This window comes from Penicillium robsamsonii (genome assembly GCF_028829455.1).
Source record: "Penicillium robsamsonii strain IBT 29466 chromosome Unknown utg000002l_segment0_segment0, whole genome shotgun sequence".
NCBI lineage: Eukaryota > Fungi > Ascomycota > Eurotiomycetes > Eurotiales > Aspergillaceae > Penicillium > Penicillium robsamsonii.
In genome coordinates, this window is record NW_026643220.1 from 3,716,355 (window position 1) to 3,736,245 (window position 19,891).

General features: G+C 47.9%; 5 protein-coding genes across 5 annotated transcripts; 1 reads left to right on the top strand and 4 right to left on the bottom strand.

Moving 5' to 3' along the window:
- Positions 1-26: 26 nt before the first annotated feature.
- N7447_004654 (uncharacterized protein) lies at positions 27-1,249 on the bottom strand (the record flags this gene model as incomplete). The annotated part of the gene is made up of 2 exons (XM_057228929.1): positions 27-1,062; positions 1,203-1,249. The coding sequence occupies 2 exons, from the start codon at positions 1,247-1,249 to the stop codon at positions 27-29; spliced, it is 1,083 nt and encodes a 360-aa protein (XP_057088270.1).
- Positions 1,250-1,937: 688 nt separating this feature from the next.
- On the bottom strand, positions 1,938-2,371 carry N7447_004655 (uncharacterized protein; the record flags this gene model as incomplete). The annotated part of the gene is made up of 2 exons (XM_057228930.1): positions 1,938-2,140; positions 2,200-2,371. Coding segments are annotated over 2 exons (375 nt in total), but the record flags the coding sequence as incomplete, so codon positions are not given.
- A 1,994-nt stretch (positions 2,372-4,365) lies between these two features.
- Positions 4,366-4,865, bottom strand: N7447_004656 (uncharacterized protein; the record flags this gene model as incomplete). Its single annotated transcript, XM_057228931.1, has 2 exons — positions 4,366-4,604; positions 4,745-4,865. 2 exons carry the CDS (start codon positions 4,863-4,865, stop codon positions 4,366-4,368), a joined length of 360 nt encoding a protein of 119 aa, XP_057088272.1.
- Positions 4,866-6,852: 1,987 nt separating this feature from the next.
- On the top strand, positions 6,853-9,782 carry N7447_004657 (uncharacterized protein; the record flags this gene model as incomplete). Its single annotated transcript, XM_057228932.1, has 5 exons — positions 6,853-6,855; positions 7,033-7,201; positions 7,257-7,407; positions 7,455-9,434; positions 9,524-9,782. 5 exons carry the CDS (start codon positions 6,853-6,855, stop codon positions 9,780-9,782), a joined length of 2,562 nt encoding a protein of 853 aa, XP_057088273.1.
- Positions 9,783-14,095: 4,313 nt separating this feature from the next.
- N7447_004658 (uncharacterized protein) lies at positions 14,096-19,111 on the bottom strand (the record flags this gene model as incomplete). The annotated part of the gene is made up of 1 exon (XM_057228933.1): positions 14,096-19,111. The coding sequence occupies one exon, from the start codon at positions 19,109-19,111 to the stop codon at positions 14,096-14,098; it is 5,016 nt and encodes a 1,671-aa protein (XP_057088274.1).
- Positions 19,112-19,891: the final 780 nt, after the last annotated feature.

Consider the following 19,891-nt stretch of genomic DNA (forward strand, 5'->3'; position numbering starts at 1 on the left):
CAGTTGTGGAGGAGTTGAAAACCTGGCTAGAAGCGAACCCACACGCGGAGTGGAAGCAGTCTCCTCGATTCAAACTTGTAGAGCAATGTTCGGAAATTAAATTGCGGGAAATCCTTCAGCAGCTCGCGCAGGTCAGTCCATGTTGTATTTATAATATAGGCTACGTGCTGATAAATGCAGAACTCCAGCGTCGCTACTTTTCGGACATCACACTCAGGCTGGGAGTTGAAGGAGGGAGAGCTCATTCCTATGACGGTATCGTAGAATTGGGCTTCCGTTTCGTTGCTTGCTTGTGGTGTACTGGTGACAGTGCTTGCTGTTGGTATAGGGTTTCGCGGTTGTGAACTCGGCGGGGCGGTGGATAGGAGACCCACTTTAGATGCCAAAGGCGGATAATCGGGTTTGAGATCATTTCCATCCTCGGCCGCTAAACGAACAAGGCAATACAATGCCAATTTGATCGTAAGTCCGCTTGTAGCGCTCCAAGGAATTTTCTTGTATTCCACCAGCCCAATACTAGCTTTGAAGGAAGACTCATCAATAGACATGTCTGTCAATTGCTTCGAAATTGTGGAACTAGATATCACCCGTTGATGTGAGGGTGGTGGGCGGGTGCGTTGAGGTCTGGGTGATGTTCGAACTGGGAATGGTGCTAGATGGAGCCGCATTACCACGAGCTCCCGGTTGCTGATAATATACACATACCGACATCCGTAGACAGCGCCGTAATGCTGGACTTGCTCGATAGGCCTGACTGTGTCGATCAATGGTGAATCTTCATATAACCTGTTTTTCAGGATAACATTAAAGGCGTTGGTTAATGACCAGTTGAATTTCGTGTCCCCGATAACAAGGGCTCTAGCCTTTCCATACACATCTGCAGCCCCATCATGCCCAGCGCCCCAGTCAGGGATGTATCCTACGTGCTGCGTGACTCTTCCGCCGGACGTAATGAACGAAGAAGGAAGTACTGCCGATACAGGACCCATAATGGACATGCATATGAGATCAGAGAGGCCACGTTCGTCGAATATTTTGTTGTAGCCTCCTTCTTCACAGTTCCTGACAGTGTCAAACGGAGGTCCTTCGCATAAGTTATAGACCATATGGTCACATTAAATAGTCACCCAGTGATCGGCTGCCTATAGGAGATTTTGTACTCTAAGATAGGCCTCTCTCTCTGCTGGCAAAGTTCCTCTTACGACTTTCGGTGCGCCTCCCTCTCCAGATAAAGTTCCTCTCGAAGCATTCGGTTAGATAGTTTGATTTCACGGAACTGCCTCTGAAAGTTTCGACATCTATCCAATGATCTTCCGATAGGATCGTGGGATAAAGTGCTCGATCCTGAGTGTATGTTGTTAGACGTATTAAATGGTTTAACAAAGTGTGTCGATGAAGGGTCCATAGTGAGATATAGCAGGTGAAATTCTTGCTTCTCGTGGTGCCGTGATGTGTGGGAACACTGCAGCCTTTCCAGGTATCTCCCATCAGCGGCCCTTCGTCATTACCAAATTCTAGCCATGGTGTGAATCTCTCGCTAGTAAAGAAGCCAGCCTAGCTCCCCGTCCAATTACTATTAAGTCCACGTTTAAGACAAATTATGTAATACTACGTGGGTGGAGGAAGCAAAGGAGCAGTTTAATGATGATTGATAGAAAGCACCACTACATACTGCCACAAAGAAACAATGGCCTTAAGCATCATTAATCGGATAAACAGAGATTTAACTCGACAATGCCTCGGTGCATCACTATTTAAGCTACATCTTCTTGAATTGCTGTTTAACCACATGCTGATAGTGGCAGTGAATGCGAATGCACGACCGTAGTAGAAGACGATGTGCTCAATGCCATCGGAGTTGAGAATGGATCCAATGGTAAGTCTGTGACATAGGATTGGGTGTGGTGTGCGTATGAACTAGAGGACGGTATAAATACCGAGGCGGCGGGGCATGAGCTCCTAACATTAAATCCATCTTCCAGTATACAAACGCTGTGATCTCCATTCTGATTCATGAAGACGACAAGACCACTCTGATCCAGCTCTATCCATGCGACTGGTAGACCGTTTTCAGTGCCGCAGATATTAACACGAATTTTATTGAAATATTCGCGCTTATCCTTTATAACCTTGCTCAGTCCTAATAAGATTTATCAGTACTTCAATAGTTCTATAACATAAGTATAGAAATACACTAACGTGAACAGTCATCACCGTCAAGGAGAGCGAAAGGCTCCGAGTACCCCGTGCAGCCATGGTTATCATCCGACCACATAAGACATTCGCCATCATGGTCGATGACCTTAACACTGCCACCATAGGAGGTGCGTATATAAAGGATTGCGAGTAGTAGAAACAGGAACATTTTGTATCTAAATCGGAAGAGCTATTGTGAACATGATGATATTTGGAGAACTAGTCAGCTTTATATTTCTACGGCATGACTATATCATAAGCCTGCAACCTATATAGTGATTCCACATTTCAGCCACATTCGCATAGTGGTCGCACGACCTCTGCATAGAACTGCGCATTGACATACTTTCTAACCCTTGCTGGCCACTCTCACCATGCATGTGGGTGATGAATTGTCTTGGTATTCATTAATAAATTATATAACTATAACTGCGACCCAATTTGCTGTACCCTTGTTGAAATCTTGACATACATAACCAAGAAAAAGAAAAGGCTTTCGGAATATAAGCACTATCCTTAAGGACTTTATCTCTTGATCTTTCGATACCTAGCTCCTACTATGCAAACAATAACAGTCTATGCAATTGCCGCTGGCGGCACTTTTCTTACTCTACTTTCTATCAAGCTCATGCAGTCACTGTCATCACAGAGAAGGTCTATTGTGGTATTTGCCTCCCGACACGTTATATATCCCTATGTCGTTCGTCGCCATCCGCTCATAGGCCCATGGAGTCGCGCCATGGTTTTGTTTTATATAAGCTATATCGCAGTGAACTTAGTGGTTCTTTTACTCAAAGAGAAATCTTTAGCAGGTGTGGGTCGTCGAGCAGGAACTTTGTCTTTGATCAACTTATGTTTCCCTTTATGTACGGGCCACCTAAGTTATCTGGCTGATCTTTTGGGCTTATCTTTGCGAACATTCCGCCGCATTCATCGTGCTTCTGGGTGGGTGGGATTATGCCTAGTTTTGTTCCATCTAGGGATTGCATCATTAAACCAAAAAGGGGCCGTTTAGGGTCACAGTACCCAGGCAACGATTATTGTACGTGAAATAAAAAAAGGATAGGAGGATCCTTTGCTTACAAGAACCGGCTTCTAGGGAGCAGGAAGTCTGGGTATAATCGCAATATTGTCCTTGCCGCTATTTCGAAGGATCTCATACGAATTATTTCTTCGCGTCCATCAGGCTCTCTCTATAACCAGCGTCTATGGAATTTAGCAGCATATTCCAAAAGAGAGGCACCTTTCCAGATATTACCTTTATATCACCCTTAGGATTCTTACCATCACAAGCTGTCTACAGATGATAGTATTCCTGTATAGAAACGGGCTTTTTTCGGGCCGTGGCGGCCCCATAGCTACAGCATCTTATCAGCTCGCGGATGCAGAGCCTCAGGACGGTAGTGTGAGTAAAACTCTTTTCCGAATTCGACTACGTGTGCCGAGACCAGTGAGAGTTATGGCTGGGCAATATATCAATTTATGGCTACCATCAGTCAGCTTCTGGTCATGGACACAATCACATCCTTTCACAATCACATCTTGGTCATATAAGAATCAGGAAGAGCTGGATCTCTTGGTACAGCCTCGCCATGGACTATCTGCTGTTATTACCCGACGGATTCAAGCCACTGGAGCAACCCAGTTTTCTTCCCTGGCTCTCTATAGTGGACCACATGGTCTTAGTGAAACTATTAATAACTATGAAGTCGTTGTTCTTGTTGCGAGCGGATCTGGCCTTGCTGCTGTGATTCCATACGTTAAGATGTTAATTCATGGATACAAAACGTGCACGTCACATATTCGTCGGATCCATTTGATTTAGCAGGTCGAACAATTAGGTGAGCTATTATATGAGACCAGGTGAAATTTTGAACTAATATCATAGATTATGCGATATCTGCGGAGGAGCAGTTCAATCCTTTATTGGTAGATGATGAAAACGTCTATGTAGGTAAAATGTTTAAGACTAATGGTCGTGTGCTAACAATCTGAAAAGATCTTTCGTATATCTATTTACGTGGAAAGGGGCTCTCTAACAAGTGATAAGCTCTCGTTAGGCAAACACAAACGAGCATTTCTATATGAAGGCGTCCCCGATTATCCTAACCTTATTTCAGGGGAAGTATCAGGGCAAATAAGACGTCCACGCTCTGGTGAATATCTCCGCTAGATATTAAAGAGAGGCGTGGTATCCTTTTCTTTGAACTCAGTTCCAGATAAATACTCGTCGTAGGATGCATTCCACCATTGTTGGACAAACTGAGATGTTCGCTTCTGCAGAATCTTCGTCTTCTTTCCGTAAAGAGAGATCCGGTCCCTGACAAAAGATGTGTTTAAATCAGGCCGATTATTTATTTTCAAAGTCAAAGAACTAATTCGCTCATTTAATGCGATTATTTCAGGGTCTTTTTAGAATTCGGCGAGAGCAGCTGCATTCATATGAAGCGGGACATTTAAATCTTGGTAGTGCAGCATGCTCTGTTAGGTGTCGCGGCAGTCGTAGTCCGGTTCTAAGTCATAATATGCAGCCTGTACATCTATCGACTTATATGGAGCCTGATAACTGAGATAACTGTCATGGCTTTGATGGTTAAGGGCTTGGCCACGAGCAGCTTGAGAGGCACTAGCTGCACAAGGTTATCTTTTGCTGTCTTCTCTACTAGCATAGTACGTACGATCAATTTTATTTACGACACCACCCCGAATTCCATGCACGCGTAATTTATTTTAAAACCCGCTTCGGGTAGCCAGGCTTGCAAAATGATGTCGGAGAGAGGAGAACGTAAGGCCTTTGCTTGCATTAGGTCCATCGGCTGTGATCATTCTGAAAAACGGTAGCTTCATTGATTCTGCGCTCCATTTGAATGTCTATGAATCTCTGCCCGGTGGTGGCCGTACCGTAAGGACCATATTAAGAGTCGAGAGGTTATGGAATGCGCCATCTGCCACGCCATGAACGATAACCTAAAACACGAAGTTTAATCTAAGAATAGGGTGCTCATTGAACCAATTCTTAGGTCTAGAGTCGAGAAATTAGCGGTATGCATACATCCGTTTTTTTCTTGACTCACTGGTGCTTATCCTTACGGTAGCGCCAGCCCTTTAAGAATTCAGAATCGATGACTACCTAACGACGCAAAGTTGAATCGGTACCATTCCATTTAACGTGAAGGGTGATATGCTTAGGATTCAGAATCAGCTTAAGAAAAGAAGGAAACTTGATATGATAGGATGACTAACTAACCTTATAGGTAAGACATTCATTAGAGTTTCGATATGAGCTTGACTCCATAATAGCACTAGCTCGAGCACCAGACCCTGCAAATAAGGAAAGGGCACTTACAATTTATACTCGGGCCCGCTCGTGAACATAGTCGTGCTAATCGTCAACAAAAAGGCAGTGGAGTAGATAGTCGATATCTTTGGCTATAACCATGAATCGCTCTCGAGGCTTAGTAGGAAGGTCGTATTTCCGCGTAAGAGTTATTCGGATAAACTTAATCTATTAGCTGATAATCGAAATTGTAATATGTGGTAAACTATACGTTAAGAACATCCTTCTTCACTGCATGGGGGATTTGTCGCCTAGATAGCCGCTGCCACTGAGAAGTGAAGCTGATCAAGGTATGGCATACCGTCTTCCTTAAGGGAAGATGTTTCCGTGTTGTAATATAGTGCTCAGTAAATAACTTCAAAACCTGTGGTGTAAGATCCGGCGAATCTTCAGAAATGATCGACTCCCTCTTCTCGTTACGGGAAAGCTTCCATCTTAGAATAATTAGTAAACGCTTATCGGGCTAGTTGAAATTACTCACAATCTCCACTCAAACGCTGCATCGTCATATCTTTCGTGGGTAGCGGGTGCTAATTCTTTAAAGCAGATCAAATTATCCTCCTTTTCCGATCCTTTTTGGTACTCGAGAATGAAGCCACGTGATATCGCAAGTACCTCATTCTCCTTGAGGCGTTGTTGAATTTTTTGTTCTATGTCCATGATAAGGAAAGTTGAGGAAATTGTGGTGGAGCAGGAGAATCGCTCAAGGCGACGCTTTTATGTAGTGAAGGGGCGCCAAGTCTCACCTAATAAATTATGAGCGCGCTCGCCCTCACTCGCCCGCGAGGGTGCGCGACTGCCCTGATATTTTCACCCAATCCACCCAAATCGCGCGCACTTGATCTAATAGAAACTAAGTGCTGCTTTAAATCATCTAGGGCGCAGTCCAGATTCAGCACGCTTAACCTCTGTGGCTTAAGTACGGCTGAGCGGACGGGAAGCCCTGATTTCCACACCCTATGGTCGTATGTGCCTGTTTATGAGTGGGAGCTAAACATAGCGTGCTAGAGATGATGTGGTGACGATACTGGGACCTTCAAGGCCAAAGGCAGTTGGTCAAACTTTTATCCGTGCCAGGGCTCGGATACTTCATTTGGTTTAGCAACATATGTGACGATCACAAATCCCAGCAGTCCACCAAGGCTTTCCTGTACTTTGCACTCTTTTATTGAAGGAACTGGCTCGTAACAGCTATTAGAGAAGCATGAAAGCCCAATGCTATGTATTTACTAACAGTAAGGGAGCTATTCTATATTTTACAGCAATATTCGAAATTGGCCTCCATGTTTTACAGAAACTATCCCACGCCGCACAAGACAATGGTGCGCCTAGGCTAGATTCAGCTAGACTGCAGATCACCCCAGCGCCAGAACGGAAATGTAAATGTTATGATAAGACGGTACGATACGCCGGGGGTCACCATTTCGGTTTGAAGAGAAAAAAAAACCGTTTTAACTAGATTGTTCTAAAGATAGAATCGAGCACCTGACGTATTTTAGCGTCCGAAAGGTCTGGCGGGGGTCCGCGTCAGTTTGGATCTTCCATCTACCCCAGAACCAACGCAGGGGATACATGGAATATCAGCTATGGCATCGTTTATATCGTTTGGTAGCGTAAACCGGGGTAACCAGGTGGGAATTAATAATGGATCGATCCATCTGCCCCCGGGTAGGTTTCATCAGGCCCCTCCCATGCTGAAATTGACTAGTAACCGTTGACCCAGAGCGACCGGAAACCCCACCGACTCCTCTATCGACCGTCCCGTTCCGTCGCGACCCAGATTTTGTCAGTCGCGACACACTACTTGGTCGGATACATGAAAAACTGTCAGTCCCAGCGTCAAGGATGGCTCTTGTGGGCGTTGGTGGTGTCGGGTCAGTGCAAAGACATTGGCGGGTAGTTTGGTGCTAACAGTCGGCAGGAAATCGCAACTTGCTATCGAATATTGTTATCGACTTCGTGATTTATCGCCCAAGACATGGGTTTTCTGGGTCCATGCAAGTAACGCGGCTCGGTTCGAGCAAAGCTTCCGGGATATCGCCGACCAGGCCAAAATTCCCGGGCGTCAGGATCCCACAGCCAACATATTTCAACTCGTCGAAAGCTGGCTCCGGGATAGGAAGAGAGTAAAGTGGTTACTTGTCCTTGATAATGTTGATGATGATGGGTTTCTTCGCCAGCCCTCAACGATGGGCCAGCTGGGCCCCCCGATCGGCCAAACTAGCACCTCTATAAAGCCGTTATTGGAACATCTTCCCCGAAGCCCAAACGGATCTATAATTATCACAAGTCGGAATAAAGAGGTGGCGTTAAGAATTGTCGACTACGAGGACGTTCTAGAGATAAAGCCAATGAATCGGCCCCAGGCGTTAAAACTTCTCCAACGAAAGCTTGGACGACTAGCGGAAACCCCTGATATCCTAACGTTAGTGGAAGAACTCGAGTTTATGCCATTAGCGATTGTGCAGGCAGCCGGCTATATCGTGCATCGAGCACCCTGCTGTTCAGTATCGCAGTACCTCGAGAAGTTTCGAAAGAGTGATCGCGAAGCGACCAAGCTTCTTTATCACGAGGCGGGCCATCTCTATCGAGATTGGGAGGCGAAGAATTCGATTCTCGTTACATGGCAAATATCCTTTGACTATATTCGACAAACACGACCGTCCGCTACTGATTTACTCTCCCTCATGAGCTTTTTCGACTGCCAGGGGGTTTCAGAGGACCTTCTCCGAGTTCCACGCGAGAGGGATAACGAAGATACGGATAGCACATCGGAATCTAACACGGATGATGAATTTAATAATGATGTTACAACATTGAGAGACTTTTCATTTATTTCTGTTGGCGAGAACACGACAGTTTTCACGATGCACCGGCTCGTGCAACTTACTGTGCGTGTGTGGCTGGAAACCAATGGACAAATAGAGCGATGGAAGGAGGAATTCATCACGAGGCTATACCAAACGTTTCCGACCGGGGAATATGAAAACTGGGCACGATGCCGGTCGATATTTCCACACATGAAATCAGCGGTGTCACAACGACCAGGATCACAAGATTCTCTACGAAAATGGGCCACGCTACTTTATAAGGGGGCATGGTATGCCCAGGAAAGCGGCAAAATTGCGGAATCAAAGCTTATGGCATCTAAATCGCAGAAGGAAAGGGCGTTACTGTTTGGCTGGGAGGATGAACAGACGCTCTACAGCACTGCGATATTAGCAAGCGTATACCGCCTCGAGGGGCAGTGGGAAGAGGCGGAGCAGCTCTTTGTGCAGGTCATAGAGACCAGCAAGGCGAAGCTCGGCGCCGACCATCCTGACACGCTGTCGAGCATGGCTAACCTGGCGTCGACGTTCTGGAACCAGGGCCGATGGGGGGAGGCGGAGCAGCTCTTTATACAGGTCATAGAGACCAGCAAGGCGAAGCTTGGCGCCGACCATCCTCACACGCTGTCGAGCATGGCTAACCTGGCGTCGACGTTCTGGAACCAGGGCCGATGGGGGGAGGCGGAGCAGCTCTTTGTACAGGTCATAGAGACCAGGAAGGCGAAGCTCGGCGCCGGCCATCCTGACACGCTGTCGAGCATGGCTAACCTAGCGTCGACGTATAGAAACCAGGGCCGATGGGAGGAGGCGGAGCAGCTCTTTTTGCAGGTCATAGAGATTAGCAAGGCGAAGCTCGGCGCCGGCCATCCTGACACGCTGTCGAGCATGGCCAACCTAGCGTCGACGTATAGGAAGCAAGGCCGATGGGGGGAGGCGGAGCAGCTCTTTGTGCAGGTCATAGAGACCAGGAAGGCGAAGCTCGGCGCCGACCATCCTCACACGCTGTCGAGCATGGCTAACCTGGCGTCGACATTCCGGAACCAGGGCCGATGGGGGAAGCGGAGCAGCTCTTTGTACAGGTCATAGAGACCAGCAAGGTGAAGCTCGGCGCCGGCCATCCTGACACCCTGTCGAGCATGGCCAACCTGGCGTCGACGTATAGGAAGCAAGGCCGATGGAAGGAGGCGGAGCAGCTCTTTATGCAGGTCATAGAGATTAGCAAGGCGAAGCTCGGCGCCGACCATCCTCACACGCTGTCGAGCATGGCTAACCTGGCGTCGACATTCCGGAACCAGGGCCGATGGGGGGAGGCGGAGCAGCTCTTTGTACAGGTCATAGAGACCAGCAAGGCGAAGCTCGGCGCCGACCATCCCGACACGCTGACCAGCATGGCTAACCTGGCGTCAACGTGCAGGAAGTAGGGCCGATGGGAGGAGGCGGAGCAACTCGAGGTGCAGATCATAGAGACTCGCAAGGCGAAGCTCGGCACCGGCCATCCTCACACGCCAACGAGCATGAACAACCTTGCTCATACCCTTAGGCCATCGGGTCAACACACGGCCGCTTTGCAGTTGATGGCCGAATACGTTCCGCTTCGCGCCCACAAATTAGGCCCTCACCATCTGCATACTATATCTTCCAAGTCTGCTTTAAACGAATGGCGTAGTAAGGTTGACTCCCCGTCTTCCCAGCTCACTAAACCGCCGATGAAAACCAAAGCGGCCTTAATCCAAGGCAGTTCCACAAAACCCTCCGAGCCGGTTGATACACCTAGCGGAAATCATAGGCGGACAATCTTCTTGCGCCTCTTTGGCAGAAAGTAGGACTCGCCCCTTTTCAATTTCTCTGGAGTGGAGCTTTGCTTGGTGATATTTAAAGAAAACATCAAATTAACGAGTCCTGTCACGAAGATGAACAGCTTATATAAAATGTCAGATTGAAACATCAATAGCTAGAACCTTATAAGTTTCTAGAAACTGTTCATATCCGTAGCTAACTTACGGGGCCGTATTCCGTCTCACGTCTTGTATTATATGCCAAGACTACCCAAGGATGATTTGCAGCCTAGCTTAATTTGCCCATGTAAAACATGGCAGCCAATTTCGAACATTGCTGTATCGAACGACTTCTTAATGTACAGAACGTTGATCTCAATAACCAATCACTGGAAAATGCGCCCATTTCAATTGCGCCAACCGGTCGCCAAACTTATGTCTTCCAACTTCTCCTGTCTGATGAGAACAAATGTCAACATCTGCGACCGTCATAGCCAATCTCCACTGCACCTAGCGATAGAAATTGACGACTATGAATCCAAATGCTTGTACGAAATCCTCGAGTTGACGTCAACTGTTTGAACCATCGGAAACTCCGTTGCTTTTGGTTGTCAAAGGACACGGCCGTGTCCTACCGATCAACCAACGGCTGCTTATCACTGAAGCCTTGCTTTTGAGTCCATGCATCAACCTTAATTATCAAGATGAGAATGGACGCACCGCAATGTGGTATGCAGTGAGTAATTCGGACGTGAAATTGGTTGAGCTCTTGCATCAAACGAATCTGGACCTCAATTGCGCCGTACACCAGTAGATTTCGAAAACGGCCTCCAAACATTCACAGCTTATTTCTCGACCTGTACCCGAGACCCGATTAAGACTAGTGGTAATTTAACTTGGATTGTAAGCCTATCATGATTGTCACTAAATCCAAATCTGCACTAGTGTTGTTTCGGGTACGGGCCGAGAAACAAATTGTAAGCGTTTTAAGAGGAAGCCATTTTCGCAATCTACTGTAAACATAAAACTTGAGTCACGAACAAGGCATTCACCTCAATGCTTAGGACAGACCTGGTATAGTCTGCTCCCTTTGCTCTCTCTCTTTCTCTCCTCCCTCTCTGTCCATCTCTCGATCGCTGAATCTACACTTGTTTCTTCATTTATTCTTCATTTAGAACCTCCAGCGTATATTCTAGAGCTTTCTATTGGATTTCTCATTTCCATAAGACGTTGCGGATATTCTGAGGGGAATTGCTCGGCTTGGTTGATCTCCGGATCTTTCATGACTGCGGCTTGGAGCTTTTTCAATATATGGGCATTAAACCTCGCAGCTTTGAACTTGCTGGCAGGTTGAGCGCCCTCTGAGCCGAATTCCCTTTTCCCCGCCATCTTCCAAGACGGTAATTTGAAGCTTCGCGATCAAAAAATGGTAGGCAAGTCAGAACGGATAATGATGCTTGAATAAAAGGGAGGATATGGGCGAACAAAAGTGAGGATGAATGAGAAATAGGAGAGTAGCCAGCCAGTGGAATCGCCCCTTGGTTGTACGCTGGAGGACTTTCGGTGTGCTCACCGTCGGCTCGAGAATAGCACGTCTCATGGCTTCGTCATCGTGGTTAAGCTTAAGGGTCGCGTGATCGGACATTCGGACTTGCTAAAATAAAAAGAACAATTTGCCTATGGTGATGTCGGCTCCAAGGTTAGGTCCGACCCAGTGCTGGGTTCTGGGTTACGACCCTCAACCCAGAATACAGTAGAAGGCTAAATTAGCTTAACACTCCATGCATTTTGTTCTTATGATTAACACCAAAAGATACACTAGTGCTAATATCGTTAGACCAGGCTTTGATGTTAATCCGGTCATGTTTCTATGATGCATGGTTGTTTACTTTACGTGTTCAGGGGGATAGTCCTTTAGCCAGGAGAATGTTCTAGAGTTCAGCGGGCACGTGGCTGGCAGATCCGGCCTCGAATTGATAGTGTAAGTTATTTTGTGCTTTTACTGTACCCTCATCCTGCAGATATCATTACGGGGGACAGTTGAACTTAAAGAGGACAGCCAATACTCTTTTTTATCATAACTAGGCAGTGTCGACGCCTATGCCTCTCTTTTGTATCTTGTTTGGCTTGTCAGCTTCCGCCCCATTTTCATGATGACGTCCAGGATGCTGAACTGACGAGAGCACTGGTCCTAGGTTTCTCGGAATCCCTTCCTATTGTGAGGTAATGAGCTACAATACAGGCCATGTTGAGAAACTCTCGCAACCTGAGCCTTTCGGTTTATGGGAAACGAGCCCGCTATACGCCCACACCCCCAGTTTCTTTGACTGGATAACCCCGCCAGTCACTTATAACCCTCTTCCTAGTCATTCATTGGACGGAAGTCAAAGTGCCAACACGCAAGAACCACAGCCAATACGGCTAGATTTCATACACTTCCCTGCTTGGGATAAAGAAAAGTCATATGATGAACACCCGCCAACTTGTATTCATTACCTGATTAAATGGAAAGCTACAATCAACACCAAGGCTATTGCAAGAGTTACGGAGCCGGATTTGGTGATAAGTCCAAGTGTATTTTGGGAAGACACTTTGAAAAAAAAAAAAAGGTTGAAGGCGTTAGACGTCGGCGACCTTTTTAAAGCCGAAGGATCAGGGTAGATGACACTTGTATCGTGGCTTCGTTAAATGATCGCACCCAGCATGACCTCCATCAACAATTCGAGGGAATTGATGCCGATTGGGAAGCTACAGAAAAACAGCTATGCACTTGGGGTGACCGGTTTCTCACAGGCAAAAAGATCAAGCTCGATAGTTCTATTAACTACCTAGCGGACAAGAACGACGTATCCCAGTCAAAGAGAGGGGACAAAAGAGGCAATACATCGGTGACTAAAAGTATGCTGGCGGACCAGAAGCTCAAATCGATGCAGAGCAGATTTCTGGCGAACGTCCGGTCTGGCGAGATGTCTATAAAACAATGCGTTGCCCTGGGCCACCATGCGAAAATAGAGATGGATACTGTTGTTGGGGAAAAACATTACTTTCTGAAGACGCACCATCCATCTCAAGCGCCTGGTGAATCTAATGAAGAAAAACAAACTTGACCTTGAAAATCAGGATGATATACCGGAAGAAATTCGAACCCAGCTGTACGCAAAGGAGCAGCAACGACTTGAGCGCCAACGGAAGAATCCTAAATATCCGGCGGCTGAATCTCCTTGTCCCCCAATGAATATCCATCTTCTACCTACTCCGTTTCCATCGTCTATGATACCCACACCTACGTGTTCTCCTCCACCACTGTTGGCCCCTTCCGACTCTTGTCCTGTTGATCCTTTTGTAGCTCCGAACATTCCTCTGGATAGAGCTGTAAGAGAGTATAGTAACTGGCAGCCATCTCGAGTGGACTCTCATGCTTTCAAATGGAACATAACGAAGGCATGTGATGTGGCATTATCGAATGGCCTCGATCTCGAACAGATAAACAAAGATAAAGATTCTGAGTTCTTCATCAAACAGGGCGTAATGATTGGCGTGGCTCGTCGTTTCGTTGAGGATATCCGTGAGCGGAGTTGCAATTATGAATCCCCCTACTAGTCAATAGTATACAGTACTTCCGGAAATCGGTGTCACAGCCCAAACTCTTTCACTCTCTATCAGCCCTTGGCGTCAAGTCCTACGATACTCTGTTTAGAGCAGCCACCGGATATTAGTACCTTCGTGTTATTAATTTACAGTATTCAATCCTAGTTAGATGTTTCATCGTATGAGTGATGCTACTTAAATAGCCAGAATCCTAAAAAGGCACTAGCATTTTTTAGCTTGAACTCCAAAAACCACATTTCTTACGATAGCCATACAGAAGATGTTAGTCTTGGGTGCTGTACCTATATACTAGAGCGATCGTTCTTTAATGGTAACAAGCCAGAGACGGCGAGCGTGAAGAATATGTTCAATCAGATCAAGGTATACCAGTATCTAAACGAAACTGCTATAAGAGCAAACGAAAGAAGACCGAATATTGAGATTGGGCCTTGAAGAGCCATTGAAATCATAGCTGTCATTTTGGGTGCCGTGACGGATGGCAGATAAGGCACGGAATAACCTGATGGCCCCTTCCCACTTCCATGGGAATTTGGCGCAGTAAGCTTATCAACGAGTCTTGTCAACTTCTCTGATGCTGACGTAGTGAGCAGAGACTCCCGATCAAGGACATGTGGCACTTCAAGAGTCTTGTGCTCTTGAGTTGGGTGTAATCGACTGTGGAAGGGGTACTTCTGCACGCAGGACGAGCACAGATCCATATGGGCGCAGATTCTGCACACAAAGCGAGAGCCGCTAATAAACTGTGTACAAATGTCACACGTAGACTTATATATGGGGGTGCCAATGTAAGTCTCCTGAGATAAATGCAGCTGAAACAGACATCGGGCATTGTCTACTTCGTTGACAAACAATAGATAGCGACCGAGTTGCTGCAAAAGTGGCCATGGGAGGTGCAGCTGAGACCGAAGAAGCGTATCTGAGATTTGAAGGATTGATTGACGAACAGCAAGCTCTTGCGTATTATCAGGCGTTACAACAATTGAAGGGTAGTGGTTTTGGATTTGGTGCACCAGACTTTCATTTCCAACTACCCAATCTAGGGCATTTCTACCATAACCATCTGGGAGAGAAGGATTGGCACCAAAGTGGAGGAGATTTATGGCAAGGTCGATATGACCGAGACAAATAGCCAGATGAATGGGGGTTCGTGAAAGCTTGTCCCGGGTATTAATAGGCGAGAGGAGCTCCGGGAACCGATGGAGAAGGTTAAGCCTATTTTTCGAGGCGGCAATATGAAGAGGAGTCTGGTCGAGTTCATCTGCAAGCAACGCATTTGCGCCAGCGTGAAGAAGCATCTGAACTTGATCAGCATGGCCTTGATAAACAGCTGCCAAGAGGGATGATCCATATCTACCACCCTGAGCATTGACATCGGCGCCAGCGTCGAGGAGCACCTGCACAATCTCACTGCTTTTCCTGTATGCAGCAGCCTGTAGGGCATTGCCGTATTCGCCACCTTGAGCGTTGACATCGGCGCCAGCGTCGAGGAGCACCTGCACAATCTCACTGCTTTTCCTGTATGCAGCAGCCTGTAGGGCATTGCCGTATTCGCCACCTTGAGCGTTGACATCGGCGCCAGCGTCGAGGAGCACCTGCACAATCTCACTGCTTTTCCCGAATGCTGCAGCGGCTTGTAGGGCATTGCCGTATTCACCACCTTGAGCCTTGACATCGGCGCCAGCGTCGAGGAGCACCTGCACAATCTCACTGCTTTTCCCGAATGCTGCAGCGGCTTGTAGGGCATTGCCGTATTCACCACCTTGAGCGTTGACATCGGCGCCAGCGTCGAGGAGCACCTGCACAATCTCACTGCTTTTCCTGTATGCAGCAGCCTGTAGGGCATTGCCGTATTCACCACCCTGAGCGTTGACATCGGCGCCAGCGTCGAGGAGCATCTGCACAATCTCACTGCTTTCCCCGTATGCAGCAGCCTGTAGGGCATTGCCGTATTCACCACCCTGAGCGTTGACATCGGCGCCAGCGTCGAGGAGCATCTGCACAATCTCACTGCTTTCCCTGTATGCAGCAGCATGTAGGGCATTGCTAAAATGACCACCTTGAGCGTTGACATCGGCGCCAGCGTCGAGGAGCATCTGCACAATCTCACTGCTTTTCCTGTATGCAGCAGCCTGTAGGGCATTGCCGTATTCGCCACCTTGAGCGTTGACATCGGCGCCAGCGTCGAGGAGCATCTGCACAATCTCACTGCTTTCCCTGTATGCAGCAGCCTGTAGGGCATTGCCGTATTCACCACCCTGAGCGTTGACATCGGCGCCAGCGTCGAGGAGTATCTGCACGATCTCACTGCTTTCCCCGTATGCAGCAGCCTGTAGGGCATTACCGTATTCGCCACCTTGAGCGTTGACATCGGCGCCAGCGTCGAGGAGCATCTGCACGATCTCACTGCTTTCCCCGTATGCAGCAGCGTGTAGGGCATTACCGTATTCGCCACCTTGAGCGTTGACATCGGCGCCAGCGTCGAGGAGCATCTGCACGATCTCACTGCTTTCCCTGTATACAGCAGCGTGTAGGGCATTGTCGTATCTACCACCTTGAGCGTTGACATCGGCGCCAGCGTCGAGGAGCATCTGCACGATCTCACTGCTTTCCCCGTATGCAGCAGCCTGTAGGGCATTGCCGTATCCATCACCTTGAGCGTTGACATCGGCGCCAGCGTCGAGGAGCATCTGCACGATCTCACTGCTTTTCCCGAATGCAGCAGCAGCCTGTAGGGCATTGTCGTATCTACCACCTTGAGCCTTGACATCGGCGCCAGCGTCGAGGAGCATCTGCACGATCTCACTGCTTTCCCCGTATGCAGCAGCCTGTAGGGCATTGCCGTATCCATCACCTTGAGCGTTGACATCGGCGCCAGCGTCGAGGAGCATCTGCACGATCTCACTGCTTTTCCCGAATGCAGCAGCAGCCTGTAGGGCATTGTCGTATCTACCACCTTGAGCCTTGACATCGGCGCCAGCGTCGAGGAGCATCTGCACGATCTCACTGCTTTTCTTGTATACAGCAGCGTGTAGGGCATTACCGTATTCACCACCTTGAGCGTTGACATCGGCGCCAGCGTCGAGGAGCATCTGCACGATCTCACTGCTTTCCCCGTATGCAGCAGCCTGTAGGGCATTGCCGTATCCATCACCTTGAGCCTTGACATCGGCGCCAGCGTCGAGGAGCATCTGCACGATCTCACTGCTTTTGCTGTATACAGCAGCGTGTAGGGCATTGTCGTATCTACCACCTTGAGCGTTGACATCGGCGCCAGCGTCGAGGAGCATCTGCACAATCTCACTGCTTTTCCTGTATGCAGCAGCCTGTAGGGCATTGCCGTATTCACCACCTTGAGCCTTGACATCGGCGCCAGCGTCGAGGAGCATCTGCACGATCTCACTGCTTTTCCCGAATGCTGCAGCCTGTAGGGCATTGCCATATCTACCACCCTTTGTATTCACCGCTGCTCCAGCTCCAAGCAATATTTCAACAACATTCTGATGTCCTCCCAATGAAGCCGCTTGTAGAGCACTCTGGTCTCCACCAGTTGTTGCTTCAAGCTTCACACCCTCGAGTATGAGCCATTCAACAAATCCTGTATGCCCAAAGCTAGCCGCCTCAGCCAATGGTGTTCTTCCTTCTCTATTTGTTACCTCACAATCCGCAGCTTTCTCGCGCAAAATTCTTCCCCCTGTTATATGACCGTGTCGCGCTGCTAAATGGAGAGCGGTATTTCCATGTCCGTCTTTCCTTGCCACGTCCTCGCTGTTCAAAGACACACGCTCCAGGATATCAACGAGATTCGCAGCTGCCGTCACATGAATTATTGAAGTACCTCTCGGTGGGCACACTGGGTTATAAGGGTCGAGAATCTGGTAAATCTGGACCCATTGACTAATCATTTGCTGTATGATATCTTGTTCGTTCGGGATAATGAGCACACGAGAGTGAGCAGCTTTTTCCGCATGAATAAACAGGTTGGTAGTGGCGTAAGCAACTAGTGGGTGGTTCCGGATAAGGTCCTTTTTCGTCACCTGGGAATCACTCGAAATATCTCCACGTACACCGAGTAAGGTCAGATAAACAAGGCAGGATCGGTAGAGATTTGCCTGGCATTGGAGGAGGATCTTTTCTCCTTCTAAGACTGGACTGCTGGCGCCGATACTATCACTCAAAGCAGCTAACCCTTTCGAGCGTAAGAAATCATTGACTGACTGGTGTACCACCTGGACAGTTTCGTTTGAAGCCCCCCTTGAGATAACTTCCGCTAATCCACCAGAATGGGCCTTGATCCTTTGCTTCATGCGTTGGTCGCTTTCAACAAAACCATACATCTTCTCCCAGGTCTTTGGGGCACGCGTAATTTGGGCATTCTTACCTACCAAGGCGTACCGCAATTCAATCACAGTTAGTGGTCGCTCAGCCAGACACACCCATTGAAACAGCAGGAACGATTGCTCCAAGTTCTGCACTTCTATCACGTTGTTTAGAATGTACATATACACATCTTCTAGGCCGGCCGGGACCTTGTGTAACCAGCAACAGATGTCATCGAACGATTCCCCTTCAAAAATCCTCTGTCGGGCAAGAGGCATTATAAGACGAGCCCATTGGAACACACCATTGGCTTGGCGAATCAGTTGTTCCATCAGCATCTGTCTCATATCTTTGCTAGGGTAATCTTCGCTCTCTGTCTCGGCAAGTATATCATTGATATATGTAGCGATGTCTTTGTGATTATGCCGTTCGACATGTATCTCCATAGCCTGGGCACTTCCTATGATGGGATAGTGTCGACATGAAATGCAGATTCGAATCGCAACGCTCCCTTTTGCTGCTCGATCAATAAGTCGATGGAAATACGCTGCGAGTTGTTGAGCGGACTCAGCTCCGGTCTCATCCAAAGCATCGACAAAAACCGTCACATGCTGTCGACTAGCGGATGCTAGGATGACACCTGCCAGTAACTCTTCTAGCACCCCTTGTGACCATTCCCACTTGCCTTCACCGTTCCCAAACAGCCTACATCGTTGTTCATAGGCCTCACGCACCTGGGGGCGTACAGTCGCATCGCGTTCAAATATTTGGTTCAGCAAAGAGCGAAGCATGCCTAGTGGTGTACGTTGCATCTCTGTACCCCGCGCAGTAAAGAAAAAGTCGAGCTGGATGCCATGGTTGCCGTTCTGTAAACTCCTGAGTTTGCCGTGTAGGAATAACATCAATGTCGATTTGCCGGCACCCGGTTTTCCCTTAATCCATAGTAGACCACGGGATTCGCTCCTCCAGGACTGGTACTTTTCCAAGTCCAAAATCCATTGGCAGGTATTGGTATGACATGGCTCGACATTCTCTCTCCGGTCTAGCATCTGTGGAAATGCCAGTGACCTGAGTATCTCTACCGCTATAGTAAGCGATAGACTCTCTGACAGATATGGGGTGAAGCGAACCGTTATCTACCCTCTGCTGAGGGGATTCTATTCGATCTGGCCCAAATAGAGGCTTTACGTTAGCTAAACCGGGCTTGGATAAGGGTTTAAGACATGTACCGGATACAACATTGATTACTCCGTGGTTGATCCCAAATTGAAGCCCCGAGCTGTTGTTACCAAACGAGATTTGATTCATGGTCAACAGGCGGTGCATACTATGGTGTGAAGGCACCAGGCCTCAGAAAGCGGGGGAAATATCTCAGCCTCACGATCAGGTGACCTGCCCCTGAAATGCTGCACTTTTCTCGAAGAGCCAGCGTGCACATCCGAGCATTCGGAGACCCACATCGGCAACTGCCGTTACAATCCGCAATGTCCACCGTTATTAGTCGTGTACGAAACATGGGTCGGTATAATACAATAATCCGGTATTTCACGGTACAAGGCCTAGATCGGTGAGATTAGAGTATGTCAAATCGTTTAGCGTGCCGTGGCACCTGGAAGAAAGAGTGTGGTGACACCGATTTCCAGAACTGTATCCAAGTGAAATAAATGCTTGATCGATTCTGATACGGTAGTGTTCGAATTAAGCTATGTATCGCTCGACGTTGTGTATCTTCTCATTGCTGCTTAGCATATCACATATTAGTTGAATTTTGGACGGCTCCAGTCGTGCCATTTGTGCTTCTGGAATACGTGTTTTGGCTCTTGGGTTCG